Raw genomic sequence first — 20,952 nt, 5'->3', positions numbered from 1 at the left:
CTCTCTTCTATTTCCAAAGTCTCCTCACAAAAACTCAGCTGCATAAACACCTTGCTGAAAACAGCTAGGCCCATTTGACGGTCACCTCCAGTCAGCAAAGTACAGCCTTAACCTTGGTGTTCATGGTCCTCAGACTTACCCTAAAATCTCTTTTCCTGAATAAAACATTTAGGTCTCATCCATTAAAGTCTGTAGTCCACCAGGCTCCTATTGGAGTTGGAATAATCTGCAAAGCCTAATTTGGGGAAGAGTTTTGTGTGTTTGTTTTCAGTTTTTCCTCTGTTTCGTGGGAATATAAATGAAGATTAGGTCTAGTCAGTTGGAGAAAACTGCCCAAATAAGCAATAGATTTGCTTAATCAATGCTGTGTGTATCTAGGATCACATAGCTGGTCCGTGTTAAGCTCTCCACTCTCCAGAAAATAGAAGAGGAGAAGAGTGAGAAACTTTACATGGCTTTCCAAAGTGCTTTAGAGAGCAATAAGAATATGAGGAGTGCAATAAACTTGACATCGGTAGAACAGTTAGCAATAGTTTTTACTCATTTTTGTATGTTATAGCGGGGATTTGTGTGTGTGCAGAGAAGAGGCAAGGAAACAGTTATTCATCCTTGTAGTATTTGTGGTGGCCTCCAATGCAAAAGAAAACAGAGTAACCAGTAGCCTTAAAGGGAGAAATCCCATTTCTACTTACATGGACTTTACTGAAAAATCTGTATGGTATGTTTTGTTTTGGGACAAAATCTTCAAACAAAAGGATTGTGTGTGCAGTGCATCAAATGCAGAAAGCCTGATTCTTGTCCTCAGAGGGCCTTTAAAATAAATGAGCTAACATTTACTCACCTGAAAAAAAAAATAGCTGACTAAAGAGGAACTTGAAGATATTTATTTCTCTGAGAAAGGCGTCATAAAATGAGCATGATATAAATGTGTCTCATGCATACTATCTATAGTTCAATTACTTTAATTCACATCCAGTATTTCTGTTATTAGTGTTCCAGGAAGTATGACAGAATGGTGTAGTAGAACACCAGGCCTTTTCAGACTGTTGCTACATTCTCCTCGGTTTGCAGAAGTCTTGCTTTAATTAATTTATGGAAAAAAAAACAAATGCTCTTCTGCTAGGGCTTATCAAGTGATGAAATCTCTTAAGTCATACACTATGAAACAGAGACAACTTCTACAGAAGAAAAATAACTTCTTTCATACTACTTTTGCGGGAGAATCACCAATAAAGCTAGCTTTTAAGAGTCTGCAAATGCTGATAACTCCTGAACCAGAATTAGATTTCCTAGCAGCAATCAAAATTGCAGTATCTTCAAAAGCAAAACATTGGCAACTGTCAAAAAAAAAGTGTATGATAAGAAAAATGGTTATATTTTCATAGAGAACCTCAACAATCATCATTATTATCATTCTCAGAGATTACCTCTTATGGAGAAGTGCCTTCACTGTAGCACTGTTAGCAGTTTCATTTGACAGATACGAAACTAGTTAGCTTGTAGAGACTGAACTGCCCTTTTGCATATAGGTCTGGTCTTCAGAAAGAAATGCAATTATGTTTAACCATTGTAATAAATAACATGCCTGTGAACTGAACTCATGTTTCAGGCCTACAACAGCCGTTGACATGTAACACATCAGGCTGGGCAGCCATGCATAAATTCAGACTCAAGTCATCTCCCTTCAGCCAGCAGGCTTGTGCTGAACATGATTCATCCCTGCTATCTGGACTCATCAGCATGTGTAACTCTCCTGCTGGTGGGGTTAGGGTGTTGTTTGTACTATGGCAACAAATAGGAAAAAAACAACAAAACCCCAACATTTTCAGTTTGGTTTTCTCATGTATTTGGTGATATGCAGACATAAGATAAAGAGGCTAATCCTTCTCCTAAATGAATTTGCGGTTTCAATGCCAGACAGGGCAGTAGATAAGCCAAAAAGGAGAAGAATGACAAAAAGAAAGTGACACATACAGCTTTCTAGGGCTTTAGTTTCCAGGGCTGTCCATCTGTCGTCTTTTGCCACTGTATGCATTGATATATTTTTTAAAATATGTGAATTCCTGTTTGTACCTCAGGATTGAACTTCATGGCTTTGATTACTGTGCAGACTCACCAATGAGTGCATTTTTCTCTCTTTCCCAGGGGGAACAGCTTCCAGACAGAAGGGCTTTTTGGGCTGTATTCGATCTCTGCATTTAAATGGACAGAAACTTGACCTCGAGGAGAGAGCTAAAATGACACCTGGTGTTAAACCTGGGTGCCCAGGACATTGCAGCAGTTATGGGAATCTGTGCCATAATGGAGGAAAATGTGTGGAAAAATATAATGGTTACTTCTGTGACTGTACCAACTCAGCCTATGAAGGACCTTTCTGCAAGGAAGGTAGGCAGCAAGCTTTGATCCCAGGATTTCAGTGGTTTGTGCAGTGACTCTGAATTACAGCAGCGTTTCAGCCCTGTCAGCTTCATGTCCCCCACATCTCAAGATGTTCTATTATGAGCTGTCCCTTCAGTGTTCCTACATGTTTATCTTAAGCAGGCTCTAACAGATTTTGGTTGACTTCTGTAGTGGCCTCAGAAATTAAAATGGTGTTAGTTGTGCTAATAAAGTTTACCACTATATCCCACTATGGTTCGTGAATTCCATTGCATGTAACTCTCCCCAGACGTTAGGAAATAGGGCTGAAATTTTTATAGCAGCTGTTTGACCATGTCTGAATGTTTAGGATGCTTGGTTTTTAAACCCCATCCTATTTTGTTCACCTTAACAAATCCTGAAGGCTTTTCTTTACAAAGTTTTAGAGCATTGATGTGACAAAAAAAGGTAGTATTTTTATGGAGTTTTTTTCTCATTCCTGCGACAACCCATCCAAACGTTAAGAAATTTTTAAAATAGGCATGAAGTATTCAGGAGAAAACTGATTTGCATGGTTCAGTCTTTGGTGAATGTGTCCTCACTGAACCTTTCTGGTGGCTTATAGGAGATGCTGTCAACACCAGTAAAAAGCAGGGCAAATATGGAACATCTAATTTAGAGAACATGCTTTTTGGAACCAACAAAATCACTGCTCAGTAACAGCAAGATGCAGTGTGAATTTTTAATTTCTATAGCTGTCCCGCACCTCACAAATGCAACAGGTTTGCTAAGTGGGCTGCATCATCTGATGGTGTAAATTAACCTTGTTGTTTAATGAAAACAGAAGCATGAGTTCTAAGGATCTGAGGATGCACAGGTAAATGTTTCTCTTTATTTGATGCTCCCAAAGACAGCTTTCCTTACTGACTGTCTTTGGTCAATGTGTTGCTTTCATAATAAATTTCTTTAAAAATGAGACTGGAAAGAACAATTCTATTGTGAGGGCAAGACAGAGAATATTGTCTTACATGTCACTGTCAGAAGATGGTGAACAAAGCATTTATTTGGCTGACAGGCATTTGGGCTGTTCCATCTTGTGGAATTCTGATTCCAGCACTGAAATAGTTGAAATTTATTCTCCATACACTGTTTTTCTCTGTGCTGGACAAACAATCTGTAAGGAAGGACACACTCTTACACAAGCGAAGGAAGGGTGATGTCAGCTGGATCAAGGGTGTTTTGCAGTGTTCTACTTCTGAGGCAGTTACTTCTTGTCCATTCCTGCCTGGGAGATCTGAAAATGCAGTTGCTGAAATAATCCCTTTGGTTTATATACGCTTTCAGAGGTTTCTGCATTATTTGAAGCCGGCACTTCTGTTACCTATACTTTCCAAGAACCTTATCCTGTCACGAAGAATGCAAGCACCTCAAGCTCTGCCATTTATGTGGATGCTGTTGTGTCCAAGGAGAATATTGCATTCAGCTTTCTCACGGCACACACTCCAAGCCTTCTGCTGTACATCAACACCTACTTTCATGAATATTTGGCTGTGATTCTCTCCAAGAATGGTAAGAAATCTTGATTTGCTACCCAAGGCAGACCAGTGTAACTCTGGGAAGTTTTTGGGTGTTTTTGCTTGTTTGTTTATTTGTTTGTGGGTTTTTTGAGGGAGAATAGTATAGAGTTCTGCACTGATTTAAGTTCATTTCTGTGTCTTCAACTTTATCAACTTCATGGTGTTCAGTTCATGGAATGGCCATAATTCTTCTTTATGTCCCTTTATTTGGCATTCAGTGCTACACTTGCATCAGTTTTTGAGTAATCATGTTGTTGGGGCTTAAAATGTGCTTTGACTTCCATTTGGCAAGGTTGTACAGTAGTAATTCCTTGCTATTTATTCCATAGTGAGATCCATTAGGCCACCAAGATAAGGGAATGAGAAATACCATGTACGTATAAGAGCGCTTGGTGGAGAAATAGACTATAATTTTATCCTTTGCCTTCTGTCTTGGCACAAGTATTGCTCCTCACTGCATTGTTTCAATGAAATAAGGCCATTTTGTCTGAATATTAAAGTCAGAATATGTCAAAGTTTTCTAAGTTAATTGACCAAAACATGAGGTGTAAATCCCTTTCCTGTTCAAAGATACTTGATGTGAGTACTTTTTGAAAATGTTAAAGATTTTCGGGGCATGGACCTTTGTCTTCTCAGTAAAACTCTGGCTTCTGAGTCCTTGCTATGCTTTTAGAAAACTCAGTCCAAACAAACATCATCCTAGATGAATGGGGAAATCTGAATTTTTCAAGAGTTGTCAGGCACTGGAGCACTGGAAGTGATGAGTAAGCTTACTGGTGAGTCAGTAGCCTGTGGCAGAACAATAGGAAGTTAATGTGATGTGGTTGAAATGACCCAGACCACTCTGAAGCCTTGAAAATTCCAAAATAACTAAGATTTTAAGTACCATCAAATAAAACCACTGAAGTTTGTTTTGGGGGTTTTGGGGGGTTTTCTTGTGGGTTTTTTGTTTGTTTGTTTGTTTGTTTTTGTTTTTTTGGGTTTTTTTGGGGTTTTTTTGGGTTTTTTTTGTTTTTTGTTTTTTGTTTTGTTTTTTTTTTGTTTTTTTTTTGTTTTTTTTTGTTTTTTGTTTTTTGGTTTTTTTTTGTTTGCTTGTTTGTTTTTTTTTTTTGTTGTTGTTTTTTTGTTTTTTGGTTTTTTTTGTTTTCCTTAAAAAAGAAGGAAAAAAAAAACCAACAAAAAGTCTTTTTCTCCCTCTGGAGTTGTCAGTAGTTTCTCTCTTGGTTATGTCAGCATTGAGGTTGGCTTGGGATAGTGGATTGGCACCCTAATCCTTCGGAGAGGCAACTGGAATAGGGACTGCCTGAATGGATCTACTCCAAGTGAAGTTTTGGCAGGGAGGTGGGACGACTGAGGTGATCCTAACCCTCTCCTGTCCAGTCCCAGATTTACATCTCTAATTCGCTCCTGTAGACAAGTGTTCATGATTTTCAGATGTATAAATATTCTAGTGTGTAGCTCCAGGGTGATGGAGGTTAGCCCCTGCTGAGGTAAAACCTTGGAATCTGCTTCTCAGTTACACTCAGGTCTCTTGATGCCACTCAGGCAATTGGAAATAGCCCTAAAGTTAATCACAATGTAATATCCATTCAAATCACCTTTATTGCTGCCAGAGTAGTCTGAAATGACCTTAGAAACATGAGTCAATTGACTTTTATTGATGGAATACAATATAAGCAACCTATAATTGTGGAGCTCTAGAAGGGGGTCTCTAATAGTGCTTGTGGAAGGGGTTGGGATCAAGACATGATGCCCTGTAGCAGCTCAGCAGGACCAGAGCTTGCAAAAATGAAAATGACCTTCAATTTTGTCAGCTGCAGTATCTGCAGATTTTGGCTTTGACTTGGATGGAGACAGGCACTCTCAGTACATGTGGAAATCAGGTGGAGCAGGTCTTGGCACAGTCAGGCAGTACAAACAATGGTGCTTTTCTCAGATCTGCACCTCTTTTAATATGGTTGTTTAGAGGGTTGGTGAGATGTCAGGCTCCAAAATTCTGGACTATGAAGTGTAGCACTATATGCAAAGAGTGATTAAGATAACTAGCTGAACTTTGTTAACTCCTGAAAGTCGCCTTCAGGATTACTGAGTGCATGCTTCTGTGACATTTTTACAAGACAGTAATTTCAGTCATGTATAGTCTCTGCCTTTTGTCCCAAATGGAATAATTCATTAGATTTCATGTCCTTTTACTTTTTAGTCTTGTTGGAATTGAAATTATTCCAATGAAAATAGTGTTCAGATATGTTACTCTTTCTTCCTCCAAGAGGTTTATGCTTGCCATAAAGTTACTGGACTATGAATATCAATGTCCTTTGTAGCATTAACAGTGAGTGTGATTCCTTCTCTCTTATTGGCTCACTTTCAAGGAATCTCGCTGAGTCTGACAGTGTATAGTAGGACATAAGCAGGTCCCTGCTGGATAGCTGATTGGTTAAATAAAGGTTAGGCTCCTGGAGAAATGGGAATGGGCGTTCTCACTTTGGAGGTGAGCAGTAATACTCCTTCCCATAATCTCAAGTCCCTTTCCACTTATTAAAAAAATATGTGGGAACAGCCTATGTATAATTTAATACTTAACCTTTTGTAACTATTTTTGAAGCTACTACTCACGTATTCTGTTATTCCTCTTTTCTATTATCCACAAAATAATTAGGCAAATTATTGGTTAATAAAATTAACTCTGAGAAGAATGTTTTTCCTACTTCTGACTTCTCATATTAAATATTTGACATTAAAGAAGTGAAACTGTTTGCAAGGATTATTCATAGTTAGATTATACTAAATGGGCGTATATGAAAGTGACCTTGTATAGGCAGCTATGGTCTAACTCAATCAGGTGTGAAATATTTCCTAAAACCTATTGATTTCAGAAAATTTTTATATATATATGAAATACTTCTAGAAGCAGTTCCCACCTATATAACTTATTCCATACCACAGAGTTTGTTCTTACAAATGGCTCATGTCCTGGAAGTTTATAGGTAAGGTTTCAAAAGCTGATGGTTTTAAAGATGACTTAGGGATTGTTTCCTCCATTAGTTAATGCTGATGCTTTGTAATCATATGTGTGATTTGAAAATTGTATGCATGTAAGAGCATCTTCCTTTCTTCTCCAATCTTTAATGGATTTTTAAATTACAGCTTCATATATATGTGTATGTATTGTATATAGATGGGTATGTGTATATATACATACATATACACACATGTATAGATGGGTGTGCATGTAAAGCTCATGTAGTCCCATTGGTCCCAGATCCAAGAGGTTAGCAGTACTGTAATGATTGGCATTTTTAATATCTCTTTCAGTAGAAATTTCAAATTATAGTGCCCGTTACTAAGCTACAGAAAATGGATAAACATCTCTAATTAGTCTTCTCAGTGTGTCAATTCACAGAAACTATCCATATCATGGGAAGATACTACTAAGAGAGGTTTTTTTTCTTTCTCAAGCTAGCTTTTCACTGTACATTTTTGCAATTACACAATTTTTTTCACAAAGTTACCAGTACCTTTCAAATATTATCTTTGCCTTGCTCCCTAAAGGTAATAAGTGATAGGAGAGAAAAATGTTAAAAGAAAGAATATTGAAATAAACTTTATTTCTTCTTTCTTCATTTTCCTACCCCCCTGCAAATAATCAAATGGGATATGAATATGATGAAATATATTGTCTAGAAAATGTTTTCACAGATCTTTGATTCTTAGTTTTGTTGGCTTTCTCCATGGAAACAATATGATTCCTAATCTAGAAAAGAAACAGATAGCTAGCATCAAAGAAGAGAGATAGAATCTCAAGCTATGCTAGAGTGATGGAAAAAGTATCTGTATTTGTTATCTAATCTCATAAGAAATTAAACATTCTGAGTCCTTTTTTTCCACCTTCCAGCATCTATCGCCATCACACTGAGCTGTGTTCTCCATTTCTTTTGGAAAGCAAGATTCTGATTTTGCATAGGAAAGATTAAATACAAGGAAAAAGGCACAGTTGAAAACAGCAGTACAAATGAAAACATCTTAAGTAATCTTTAAGTCTCTGGTCCTCGGCATACAGTATTACATACAGACTTGTATCAGCTCCACTTCCCTGACCTATAAAGTCTTGAAATCAGCTGATATTTGAAGTGAATAGGAAAAGAAATCACAATGTGTAACAGAGGTAAGCTGTTAACACTCCAAAAAAAAAAGCAAATAATGTCATTGAGAAGCTACTGATTCATTTTTGCCTATAAACTCATTATCTCCTGTAATCTCCTCCTGTCTCTAAGTCAGAAACAGCCTTTCTAATGAAAGCGTGTAAATTCTCCTATTGTTTTTGCCCTCAAGTATGTTGAGCTGCATCTCCAATGAGCAAAGCTTTTCTCACTCAGTGGAAAAGAGATGCAAAAAATCCAGTTCCGTCTTTGAGGCAAGGAGTCTTTTGATCCTGTTCACACTGTACACTGAAGTTTAATGGGTCAAAACTAAAACGGGGAAATAGGCCTTAGATGGACTTCAGGGGTGATTATTCTGGTTCTTTTTCCTTACTTACTTTCCTTACTTTCCTTCCTGTCTTAATTTTGGGACGTTAACCTACTGCTTCAGAAAGGCCCTCTCAACTACTCTACTGCTTGTGCAGTTGTCTTCTCTTTTGAGAACACCTGGTGCCTTACAGACTTGCAGCAGGCATTGAACAACCTGCACAGTTTATGTGACTGAAGTGGGAAATGGTGACAAGGTTCAGGTATAGTTACTTTTAACAGATCAGGAGCAGGAAAGAAAGTCATGTTGGGTAGTGTAGGAGACAGCTTTGTGGACGAGACAAGCAACTGTGAGTGACTGAGGATTTTCCCAGTCTAGCTCTGGTTCACAGCCATTATGTGGCAGATAGCCGATATGTCTTCTAAATATAACTGCAGGCAACTGTCGTAGTTGGCCCTTGAATTCTTACGTTATTTTCTGAGTAAGGGATCAGAGACAGTTTGATCAGTAATGATGAATATAAAAGAAATTTTCCCCAGTTCCCTTAAATGAGAAGCTGGCTTTGGTGTGCCATGAGTAGGCAGGGTTGGGGGATGGCAGGAGATCTGGCAGCTTATTTATCTAAAGAGAGAAACTTCTGTTGTTAGAAATCACATTGGTCACTTAGATGTTTCCCTGCTGTAAGCAGACTTCACAGAAAATAGGAATGCTGATTATAGTTTTCACTTCAAATCCAGTACTAAAAAATCTATGAGGAAAGAGGTGGATTTGGCATCCAAACCCAATTTTATCATATGTTTGTGTTAGCATATGGCACTTTAAATTTTTAAGTGTGCAAAACTAACTTGAAAGAAGAAGCTGCCATAAAATTCAGCCAAGGACTCTGGCAGATCTCTATCTCCGCTTTCCAAGGGGAGAGAACTGAAAGATCTGTCTCATTAGCAGAATTCATGGACATGTTTGTACTCATGAAGATTATTTTGCCATACTGGAGGGCCAAGAGATATTCTGGAGACCCACAAGGGAAAACAAGGGAACTGTAATTGGATTACGTAGAGCAGGAAGGGTTGAACAGGCTGAATAATTGATCTGTGCTCTGGTGATATACAGACTGACTTTGAACTTACTGCTGTCTGGCATGAAACTCCAGACCACTGGCTGCAGATAATCGGCTGGAAAGAAGATGTGTGTTCCCATTGGCTTAGAGGAGGTGTTATCTCCCAGAAGACTTGAGTTCCTAGTTCACATGTTTCAGCTGATAAGTCATTTTTATTCTTGGATTTCCCTGGAACTGTCCTGAAAAGAATGAGAGGAAGGGCAGAGGATCCTGTCTGAGTAGATGCTCCATATATATGTATATATATATACATATGTATACATGTGTATACATACACACACACACACACACACACACACACACACACGTATATATATAAATGTTCTTCAGTATTTCTGAAAGAAGGGTATTTCAGAACTCCTTTTATTGAAAGTTTTAGCCTTGAAAATCGATAGGTGTCAACTTTCAGTTACTTTTAATTTAAGATTATCTGTGTTGTGGACAGACTGAGCTGTGTACTAAGGACTGTAGTCCAGCAGAACCATTGAGTTAAGTGCTGCCTTGGAGCAGTGTAGCTGTTTGTACACAACAGAGAGCCTAATACTTGGAAGACTGAGTCTGGGTCCAAACAAATCTTCTCCTCTGTCCTGTATGTGGTATCCCTATTAACATGTTAATTTTTCCCACAGCATATCAGTTACCCTGACTACATCATCTTGCCTTTCTGGGTGAAATTGGGTGTTTATGTCCTAGTTTTTACAAGTGACAGTGGGCTTCAAGAACTGCAGGGGGGAAAGTCTGGAGCATGGTAGGTGTACAGTTGGTGAAAGAGGATCAGATCAAGGAATGGGCATTAAGCAAACTGGACACACATAAATCCATGGGCCCTGGTGGGATGCACCCAGAAATGCTGAGAGAACTGGAAGATGTCATTGCAAGGCCACTCAGAAGGCAGTGGGCACAAACCAAAACACATGAGGTTTCATCTGATTATGAGACTTTTAGTGTGAGGGTGACTGACTACTGGCACATCATGCCTAGAGAATTGTGGAGTCTTCATCCTTGGAGGTATTCAAAAGCTATCTGGACATGGCCCTGGGCAGCTGACTTGAAGGGTCCTTTTAGTGGGATAGGGATAGACAGCATGTCCTCCAGAGATCCCTTATATCCTCAGCCATTCCATGGTTCTGTGAAAAATCACAAAAGTATGCGTTTGAAGGTAAATTACTGGAAGTTTATGTGTATAAGCATATATTTAACTAGAGAAAAGTCATTAAAATGCTACCATTATATGGTTCTTGCAAAAGGATTTTTACTAGGTAAATTATTCATTCTTCCTCTAATTTTTCCCAGTAGATGACTTAAGAACGTGAGTCAGTTTTTTGTATCCCAGTGGTTGCAGCTAGTTCCAAACTCAAATATCTCCCTTGAAAGGTTGCTATAATCAGGAGGTCACTCACTAAAGGATCTGATTTTTCCATTCACAGAGACTGGCATAACCCATGAAATAAGCAATCCTTAGAAGGGCTTGCTGGTTGGAGGAGCAGAAATTTCCCAGAGATTCCTGACCACCCAAGCAGTTTTTCTAGAGCTCAACACAAACAAGCATTATTAACCTCAGAATGCCATTTATACACGAAGTTCTGTGTTGCCTTTATTATGAGTTAAGAATGAGAAGGAGGTTTTAGAAGAAGCATATGATTACTTTCCACTAGTTTTGTCTAAAAGATTATTGCTCGCTCTCCTGCTCAGGCATCATGCAGTGCTCAAGTTGCTTCTTATTTTCCTGTTCATACCATCTTTTTATCTGTATTCTCATTGCTGAACATAATGGCTATTTGTTAGGCTCGCATGAAACAAGTCCTTGCTTGAACAGGCATCTGCCAAAATGGAAAGAAGAATGGTTAAAAGATATTAAGAAAAATGGAAAATATGAGCCAGAATCTCTGAGGGCAGGCTGGGCTGACTTTCTCAAGGTATCAAAACAGGTCTGTCTTTTTTTCCCAAGAGCTGTTCTAACAGCATTAATGATGTTGCATAATTTGCAAAGCAAGGTTAAACTTTTGGAATAAAATTCATAGGATGATACTTCATATTCCATTCACTGGGTAAAGAACAAAAACTCTGCCTGCCATCCTGGCTGCTCTGAGTGTCTAAGGTAAAATGTATAGAGGGAGATGGAAGCCTGGAGGGATTCTTCTTCATACAAAGGTGAGTAAACCAGAGGGCCTGCTGAATGTCTGAATGTCAGACTATTGGCATCCAGTGTGTGTTTAAAGACAGAAAGAGAGATCTGAGCAGAGATATGAGTATTATTTCCAAGAGTGTGACACAGAGGCTTCTAGTCCTGAAGTTCAACAAGGCGAAGTGCAAGGTCCTGAACATGATTATGGGCAATCCCAAGCACACATGTAGGCTGGATGTAGAATGGTTTGAGGCCAGCCCTGAGGAAACATTGGGAGTGTTGGTTAATGAGAAGCTCAACACGACCTGGCAGTGTGATCTCACAGGCTAGGAAGCCAACCAGACCATGCATGGTCCCTGCATCCAAAGCAGTATAGCCAGCAAGTCAAGGGAGGGGATTCTCCCCCTCTGCTTCACTGTAATGAGATTCCACCTGGAGCACAAACAGCTCTGGGCTCCCAGCATAAGAAGGACATGGTCTTATTGGAGCAGTCCAGAAGAGGGCTACAAAAATTACCAGATGACTGAAGCACCTTTCCTGTGGAGAGAGGCTGAGAGAGCTGGGGGTCAGACTGGAGAAGAGAAGGCTCTGAGGAGACTCAGAGCCCTTCTAGTACTTAGAGGGGGACTACAAGAAAGCTGGAGAGGGACAGGTTACAAGAATGATGGGGCGAGGGGGGATGGCTTCAAACTGAAAGAGGGTATGTTTAGATTAGATGTTAGGAAGAAATTCACTGTGCAGGTGCTGAGGTCTTGGAATGGGTTGGCCAGAGAAGTTGTGGATGCCCAACCCTGGAAGTGTACAGGACCAGGTTGGAAAGGACTTTGAGCAACATGGTCTAATGAAAGGTGTCCCTTCCCATGCCCCTCTCCATGACAGGGAAGTTGGAACTAGGTGATCTTTAGGTCCTTTCCAACCCACACCATTCTATGATTCTGTGATAGTCTTTGTTAACAAAGAGTCCTAAAGTTGTATTAAAGGTGTTTTAAAATTCCAAAGAATCTGTAGAAAAGGTTTGGTTTAAAATTTACTAGAATAAATCTTGCCATCAGAAAGCAGATGCTTTCAGAGAGATTTGACTGCAACTGAAACCATCAGTTCTCTTCTTCATCTTTATCTTCAGTCACCTTCAGGGAAAAAAAATAGTAAATGTTGTGTCACTTTAAAAGAAAGAGTAAACACTTCTTCACCAAAAAGAAATACCTAGGAAGGTAGAGATAACGATAATCATTAATAGTGTCTTATTTAATTGCTCTTCCCTCACAGTTTTCATATAATTTTCCAGTGGATGAATGTTCATGTATTTTACCAATGGATAAACTGTGGCATAAAGAAAGAAGACAATTTGTCAGCAGTCATCAAGCTGGTAGATCCCAAATTGTGGCAGTGCTGTGTTTATTGCCTCCAGGGCAATAAACATACCACTGTGTATGCTTACCCATGAGCTGAACTGGAGAGAAAGTGTTTATTATTTTCCCACATCCATGGGTTAGTCCTATTCCCATTTTAGACCCAGCCACATCACCATGTACACAAGCTGTTTTGTTCAGATAATGGTCCCCTTAAAATCACTGGAATAAGCTCTGTGTTTATTCCACTCAGTATAGGCATCGTGAGCTCTCTGACTGTGGTCCTCTGGGTCATTTTTTAGATTTTGCTATATTTTCTACCTTTGAAGCAAGAAGCATCTGCCCATTTCTTGTTAATTGCTGGTCAGTCTGTGTTCAGCCAACTAGCAGCTGGTAGGAATGAGATGTCTGTGAAGGTTAAACACATTTCTCAGTCACGTAAGGGAACCAGCTACATTTATTGATGTTTAAGTGACAGTCTCAATCTGGGTCCAGCTGTCTAGCAGGATTGTAAAGTGAACTGAGGTCATGGGCCTCCAGATAGGCTCCTTTTGCTGTGTGGGTTTTTTTGTTTGTTTTTTTTTTTTTTTGGTTTGGTTTGGTTTGGTTTGGTTTGGGGTTTTTTGTTTGTTTGTTTTTGTTGGGTTATTTTGTTGGTTTTTTTTGTTTTTTTCTAAGTTGAAGAAATGCAAGGTGAAGAGAAAGTGTTGTTTTTCTTTTTTCTATTTTTTTTAATATAGGATGGCCTGAATATGATCCTTGAGTCCTGAATGTCTCAAACTTTGAGTGAGAGGCGTTCAAATAACCTCCTTTTTATTTTATTTTTTTTTTAATTTCAAGAAGAGACTGCAAAAAATAGAATGGTAGATTTTTCTTTTAAACCCTGTGTAACAGTAATGTCTAAGCAAATGCAATAGCTGAGTAGTGATATAAGCAAACATGTTCAACAGTTTTTCTTCTTTGTTTTTTTCCATGCAAAACAAACAGCAAGAGTCACCCCCTAAAAAAATGGAAGTACTTTCTTAGTTAAATGCCACTGGACTCTGAAGAGATGGGCTCTGTTCTTCAAATCACCAGCAGCACTTCCAGTGGAGAGTAAATTTACTGAGTAAATATCCCTGGGGAGAAGCTGCTAATTAAGGAACATGTTTCTAAGCCAGCTGCTCCTAACTGAGAAAATGGTGGTTCTTTTAAATAGCTAGGCTAAGAAGAGGGACACTGCCACAGTGAAACTGTGCAAGTTCCTAGAGATATATTTTGTGGTAGCGACAACTGAAAAGTGTCTTGTGTTGTTCTGCAATCAGGAGTGAACAAACATTTATACCTCATGAGCTGCAAATGGCTTTCGAGCTAAATAATTTAATTTTTTTAATTTAACTTTTTTTTTCATAATAGCAACATCAGTAACCTCACTAATATATTCCCCCCTTTGTTTAATTTGTGCTTTCCTTAATTATTTCTTTCAGCTGTAGCTTGGGTGAGTCTGGAGGGTGTATGTGGTGATGTAGATAAAATCTAGCAGTCCAACAAATGTGACCATTGATTTGAGACAGGTATAAGAAGTTCCGTTACTCCTAAACACTTTTCTGGGTAACTCTGAGGCAATAAGACATGCAGGGGTAGTTCAATGCCCTTTTATCTAATGCAGTGTTTCACTATTTCATATATACACATTTTCCCCAAATCAGAGTTGTCAGCTGTCCTGGTTTAAGTGTGTAACTGATGTTACACGATGGTGATAAATTTGTACATTCTACACGTGCCACCCACATGTGTTCCCTGAATTAACCTCAGCCTCTCTGAGCAAAGCAAGATGTCTTGCCAGCTGCTCCAGCCAGTTTAAGTCATTAAAAAGTGCTGTTGAAGTTGGCAAGAGTCGTTGGGCTCAATTTGGGCTCATTTAAAACCAGTTGCCATAAATAAAGGTCCTGCAGAGAAGTCTCAAACTCCAACCGGTGCCATTACCTTCCCTGCTGTTTGGTCCTTCAAGATGAAATGACACAAGACCTGTGTTCCTGGTGACATGTGTGACAAGAATTTGACTTAAGAAGGATGGATTTATAGACGAAATTCCTGATATCCATTTCCCTTTTCTGCAAAACTGCTGTAATCTTTTTGCCAAATAGCTAGCACTGGCTGAGGTCTTTCAAACAAGAGTCTTCTCCTGAGCTAGAATTCTCTGTGTAACATTTTCCCTTTTCTAGATGATGATTTCAAAATTACTATCTGATTTTTAACACAAGCTTTGGCAGACCAGAATGAATATAAAGTTGGTGGGAATAGGCCACAAAGCCAACAGATTGCTTCTGACATTCCACAGAGCCATTGCTGTAGACACAGACAAAAGAAAGGCAGCTCTCCTGTTGACATGTTCAATCAGCACAGGTTTGGGACATAGAATGTGTAACACCATGACCAAGCTATTTCTTCATACTGTGCAGTCTGGGAATACTTTTTTTATTCTTCAGACTGAACGCTTTGAAATCTCTAACCAGTTTTGTATCCTTATTACCACTAGACATAAGAGCTGCTACAGCAGCTTATCCTCAGAAAAAAAAAGAAGCAGTTTGAAGGCACCATGCTGTTTCTGTACCTGCCTGGAGGTTGGTTATGCTGACACTGATCATTAGTGTTATTCTAGCAAGTAAAAGTGCTGGCCTCTATCATCATTGAAAGAGTGTCCTGGGAGTCTTTTGTTTCAGAAGAGCCACCTCATACTTAGTCACCAGCATGGGATGGCATAAATACTGCCCTTTAGTCTCGGTTTCCCAGGACATCCCTCTGGACAAGGGAACCCCCAAGAATCCTGTTCAAATGGCTTTTAGCTGTTTGATATCACCAGGGGGATGACACTCAGCCCTACTGTTGTGGATTATGGCAGGTTGCAGACTGAAAACCACAGCAGTGTGCAGCAAGCCAGCTTTGACTCTGGCACTGGTCTCATCCCAGCAGCATGGCAGCTCACATGGAGTCATTTCCTCAGGAAGTGCTGAAAAGAGGCCATGCTGTGCTCAGTAACTCTGTGGCTAGGCTACGCCTGCCCCCCTCTCAGGCTGCTCTAGAGGCAGAATTCAAAGCTGAAGGGGATGGATAACTGCAATAATCATGTGTGAATCTACTCTTACCTAATACTGGTGGGGTAATGTGCCCACTAAAATTTTCCAGCCCAAGCCCAAAAGAAGGATACCTTTCTTTCCTTTCTCTCTCTCTCCCTTATTGACTTGATAACAATTGCTCCAAGTAATTCAATGTACATTAGTGAAGCAAAACAACTGGTTGTGCATTGCATGAGCATTATGACACTCCAGGTGTGCATGCTCATACATGGAAAGCTAAAAAGAGGATGACAGGCATAACTACAACAAGACTGACAGAAATTACACTGCTCATGATTAGTGTGAACCCCTCTTGTGAGGCAAAAATGATGCAAAATAGAGAACAGGGAGAATAGAGCTGGTTTATGCACTGATTTCCATTTGCAGTTACTGACACTGGGCTGATGTGATGGAGAAAGTCAGTGGACCAGATAATCAAAATCCAGAGGACAAAATAAAATTCTTAATAATAATTGTAATTAAAAAATCCATTTATTTTGCTTGTCAAATAATAAAATGGCAATTTAATCTGCCAGGAAAATTATTCTTTAATCTGAACGCAGAAGTTTTAGTATTGATGCAAGGCAAGGTCTCATCTACAATGGTAAAATTCAAAACACCTCGAAAGGTGAGCCCATGTACTTCTGGTTTATATTAATGCGAATTTGGCCCCAGGCAAGATGCCAACTTGAATTCAATAGTTTTGAGAAGCATCTGTCCATAAGAAAAGTTGCTGCTGGAACTCAAAGCAGTTTGACAAAATAAAATGCCATTCACAGATCTCTTTACATGATTTAAGGTGAAATCGCACCATTTTAGAAAGTAAGATCTATTCTTAATGGATGCCAAGAGCCTCCTCCATTGTCTCCCAAAAAATGGAGCAGATGGTTTCTGGTTTAAAATCAGAGCTTCCCTGACAAAATCAATGGATGAATCCCTGTTTGCGGCAGCTGAGAGCCTGGATAGACTGCATGTCATGCTGGCTCCCTTTGAACACAGATGTGCTGGTTGCTGTTGATCACCTGCATACAGTAGTACCAATTATAATTTTATATACATGTGTGTTCATAGCCTTCAAAAAGAGCAGATAATTTTTTTTCCACATTTACGAACTAAGGTCACAGACCACATTGTTGGGGGTTAGGTTTGTTTCTTCTTTCTCTAAAGAATTTTTTCCCCATAAGTTACCAAGGAGACCAAGTGTCAGATACTTGAGAGTACTTAGCTGAAACAAAGAGGTGGACAAAGTTGGAAGGAGAAGATAACGCAGGTAAAAGAGCTTGAGGCAGCTGCGGGCTGTTCTGTTTTTTTTTTTTTTGGCGTTCGGGGAGAGAGAACAGCTGGGCTGTTGCTGGCTGAAAGAGTTTCACTGTGGCCAAAAAAAGCCTGTCCTGAGAAATCTACTATCATCACTTCGGCCTGAATCCTGAGCCTTCTCTGCCACCCGCGGTAGCTGGGCCGGCCCTGCCTCGCCTTCGGCTTCTTCGGCGCTGCTCCTCTTGCTACAGCGTGACCCTGCACCCCCTGCGCTGCCGGGACATCCTGCCCCTGCCTGCCGGGACACCCTGCCATCCCAGCTACCAGCCCGGGACTTTTCCACTGTTTCAGCTTGGTGCTCTGAGGATCCTGCAGGGACACCGAAACCAAACTGCCCTGGGTTTTGTGAAACAAAGCCCTCAAGGTTCTTGGTACTGTTTTCTTTTGTTATTAATGCTGTAGTTGTTTGGTAGTTGTTTTTTTGTTTGTTTGTTTGCTTTGTAATACATACTAATAAAAAGCTGCTATTCCTATTTCCCAAATCTTTGCCTAAAAGCCTCTGATTGTAAATTTATAATTAAAAAACGGGGGGGGGGGGGGGGGGGGGGGGGAGGGGGGAGGGGCTTTACTCTCTCCATTCCAAAGGAAACTCCAGCTTTTACCTAGCAAATACCTGTCTTCCCAAACCAAGACACACACCTAGGCCCTGTTCCATTTTTTGCCTTTTATCCCTTTACATCCCTTTACATCCCAAAGTCTCCAGGTAAGAGGCAGCCTGTAAAGTGTTTCTGCTGAGACATGATTTTCAGTTTGGCCCAGTCTGTTAGACTGTCGTATTTTAGTTCCAGCTTATTGTGCATGGTCATCTTGGCTGTGGCATGCAGGGTCAGTCAACCTTTCGACTTTTTATCAGCTCTCTCACTGCCCACAGCAAATCTGAAGAACTTCCTTTGTACTTGGGCTTCTTTTCTCATGTATTTCTAAAGTGTTTCTAAGATGTTTACACTGCTAATCCCTGCTGATGCATCTTTCGTTCAGCACCAGATAATGTGATTGTGATTTAGGTTTGGACCTTTGAGCATGGCAGTCATGGTGATAGACAGCACCTCCTTGCCCTCACTATGCAATGAGGGCTGGGAGCTGTGCAGGATGATTTGGGGCAGCTGAATTGGGACCTGTAATATCACACTGAATAATTTAGCAGTTTTTACTGACCCTGATGTCTTCACAAACTCCCCTCTAATGTCCACAGCTATGTGTGAGAATTTAAATGCCTTTTATTGCTTTTTTATTTTCACTTCAAAATTTCTCCTGATCCAGCAGACCTCTCAATCACCTAAAAAGCCTTCAACCTAGTAGTCCATTCTCATTTTCCTTCTTGATTTTGGAAGATTTTTTTCTGTCCTACAAATCCCAGAGATTGTCAGTGCTCATACACTGAATTTTGTAAAACTTTCTTTTTTTAAGTACAGCTCTTATGAGGAAAACATCCTGGCAAGGGAAAAGGAGGGGGAATTTTCTTAACTGGACTAGGGATTCAATCTTGAAGGACTACCAGCTTCACTCTGAGGTGTGTAGAGGTGGAAAAATTCCTGACAATTTTCAGAACAGGGAATAAATGCAAGACCATTTTTCAGAGTTGGGGTGCTGTCAGCATTCATTTTCTCTTTGGAGACAGTTAAAAATAGCATGAGAAAAGCTTTTTTAACTCTATGGTACCATAGTTCCATGAATTTTGCCAAAGCACAAAGAGTTCAAAAAAAATTTTTTTTTTCTTTCTGCTACTTAATTCTCAGAAAAGTATGCTTGGAAGGATTTTACCAGAATAGATCCTTTTTCTTTTAGATTATGCCATACGTAGCTCCATGTGTGTCTATATCTGTATCTATCTGTATCTGTCTATGTCATCTATATCTATCTATATCATCTATATCTATCTATATCTATCAACTATACACATTCCCTGTAGTAATTTGTTGAGGGATTAAAATTCATACTGGATTCCTTGTTTCCTCATGCATCCTGATTTGTTATGGTACTGTTATTTATCAGAAGTCACAATGCTTTTTTTTTGATAGCAAGATTGAATGCGATCTCTGGGATTCATTTTTATATGAATTACATTAATTCCTTCAAAAATGTTAGAAGTAAAGGTACTTCTTCATTACCTATAAATGATAATGGAAGTACAGGCCTTTAACTGTTTGAAATTAAGTTATAATTCTTACAGATGTCACTTTCTTCGGTGTTGCATGTTATATCTGGATGAAGAGAAATGATAAAAACCCAGCATTATTAGTTTAGTAGAGCAGTGCAAACCCTGCATGCCCTCTGCTGGAAGTATTCCCTTACAGGATGATGTAGATCAGCTTCTGGCAGTGCTGGATGTCTGACCTGTAGACAGACACACTCGCCTTTGATACACTTAGTTACTCATTAAGTTATGTGTTTCCATAGCAGTTTGTTAACCCAGTAGGAAGCAAAGCTCCGCCCGTGCATCATTTTCTTCACACTTTTCATTACAGCTTGAACTTTCGACCTTCTTCGTGACTTACTAACCTTGTTACTACATAGCAATAAAAAAGAAAATGAATTATTTGTTGTGTAAAGTTGTTGAATGATATCACATCACTGACACAAGTTTTATACATACAATTTTGCTCTGCCTTTAAGGAAGTTTACAGGTCCGATACAAGCTGAGTAAGGATGGGCTCCTCATTTTCACCATTGACTCTGGAAATTTTGCTAACCGAGAGCTGCACCATGTGAAGATTAACAGAGAAGGCAGAGAGCTTGTCATTCAGGTATGCCATGGCTTATGTTGAGTGTTAAATAACACTTCAATCCACAAACACTGGCACTGGTCGCCCAGAGAGGTTGTGGATTCCCATCTCTGGAAGTGTTCACAGCCTGGTGGGATGGGGCTCTGAACACCGTGGGCTATCAGTGGGTGGTGTCCCTGTGCACATCAAGATGAACATGATGATCTTTAAGGTCCCTTCCAACCCAAGCCATTGTATGATTCTGTGAATTCTGGGAATCAGACTCCCTGATCTCAATGCCTGATCACCGGCAGGAGGCAAAGGTTTCACACTGATTCAGCAACAGAACAGCCCTATAGCTTTGAGCAAAGCCCATCTGGACCCTATTCAAAGAGTACCCAACGGTGGTGTTTTCCATTGAGGGGTCCTTCCCTTGCTTCTTACAATATGTGAATTAGGAAACACCTTTGGCCAGAAATTCATCTGGGCTACTGGGTGTGTTTCCCAAGGGAGAACGTGACCCCAACTGCCTTAACGTCTCACAGAAAAGGAAAAGCTGAGGGAATGCAGAGTGCAGTCACCATGTACATGGCAGTGCCCCATCCTAGAAACTAGAAGCAAGCCATGCTGAGTGTGACAGCATCATGAGAGACAAAACCCCTCCTCTGCCTTGTTCCCCTGCATCACCTGTTTTTCCAAGGCCGGGAGAGTACTGCTTCTTCTGCTTTTGTTCTAAGGCTAATTATAGCCATCCATATTGCAAAGCAGATTGGCTAGATATGAGCAAAAATCACTTAACAGGGAAGGTTGGCAGAGTCTATAGAGAGGTTGTATCTTAAGGAATAGAA

At 39.8% G+C, this 20,952-nt stretch overlaps 1 protein-coding gene across 1 annotated transcript in view; it reads left to right on the top strand.

The window, feature by feature from the left end:
* CNTNAP5 (contactin associated protein family member 5) overlaps nt 1-20,952 on the top strand; it is a 268,431-nt gene that overhangs the window by 230,558 nt on the left and 16,921 nt on the right. Inside the window, exons 18-20 of the mRNA XM_066190217.1 lie at nt 2,146-2,385; nt 3,703-3,927; nt 20,016-20,146. Of these exons, the coding sequence (XP_066046314.1) occupies nt 2,146-2,385; nt 3,703-3,927; nt 20,016-20,146 (596 nt within the window). The remainder of the gene's footprint in view (nt 1-2,145; nt 2,386-3,702; nt 3,928-20,015; nt 20,147-20,952) is intronic.

The sequence above is a fragment of the Chamaea fasciata genome, unplaced genomic scaffold (genome assembly GCF_029207755.1).
Source record: "Chamaea fasciata isolate MVZ Bird 193981 ecotype frontalis unplaced genomic scaffold, bChaFas1.0.hap1 SCAF_8, whole genome shotgun sequence".
NCBI lineage: Eukaryota > Metazoa > Chordata > Aves > Passeriformes > Sylviidae > Chamaea > Chamaea fasciata.
Note: the sequence above shows the minus strand (reverse complement) of the source record. Positions and strands in the feature narration are given on the sequence as shown.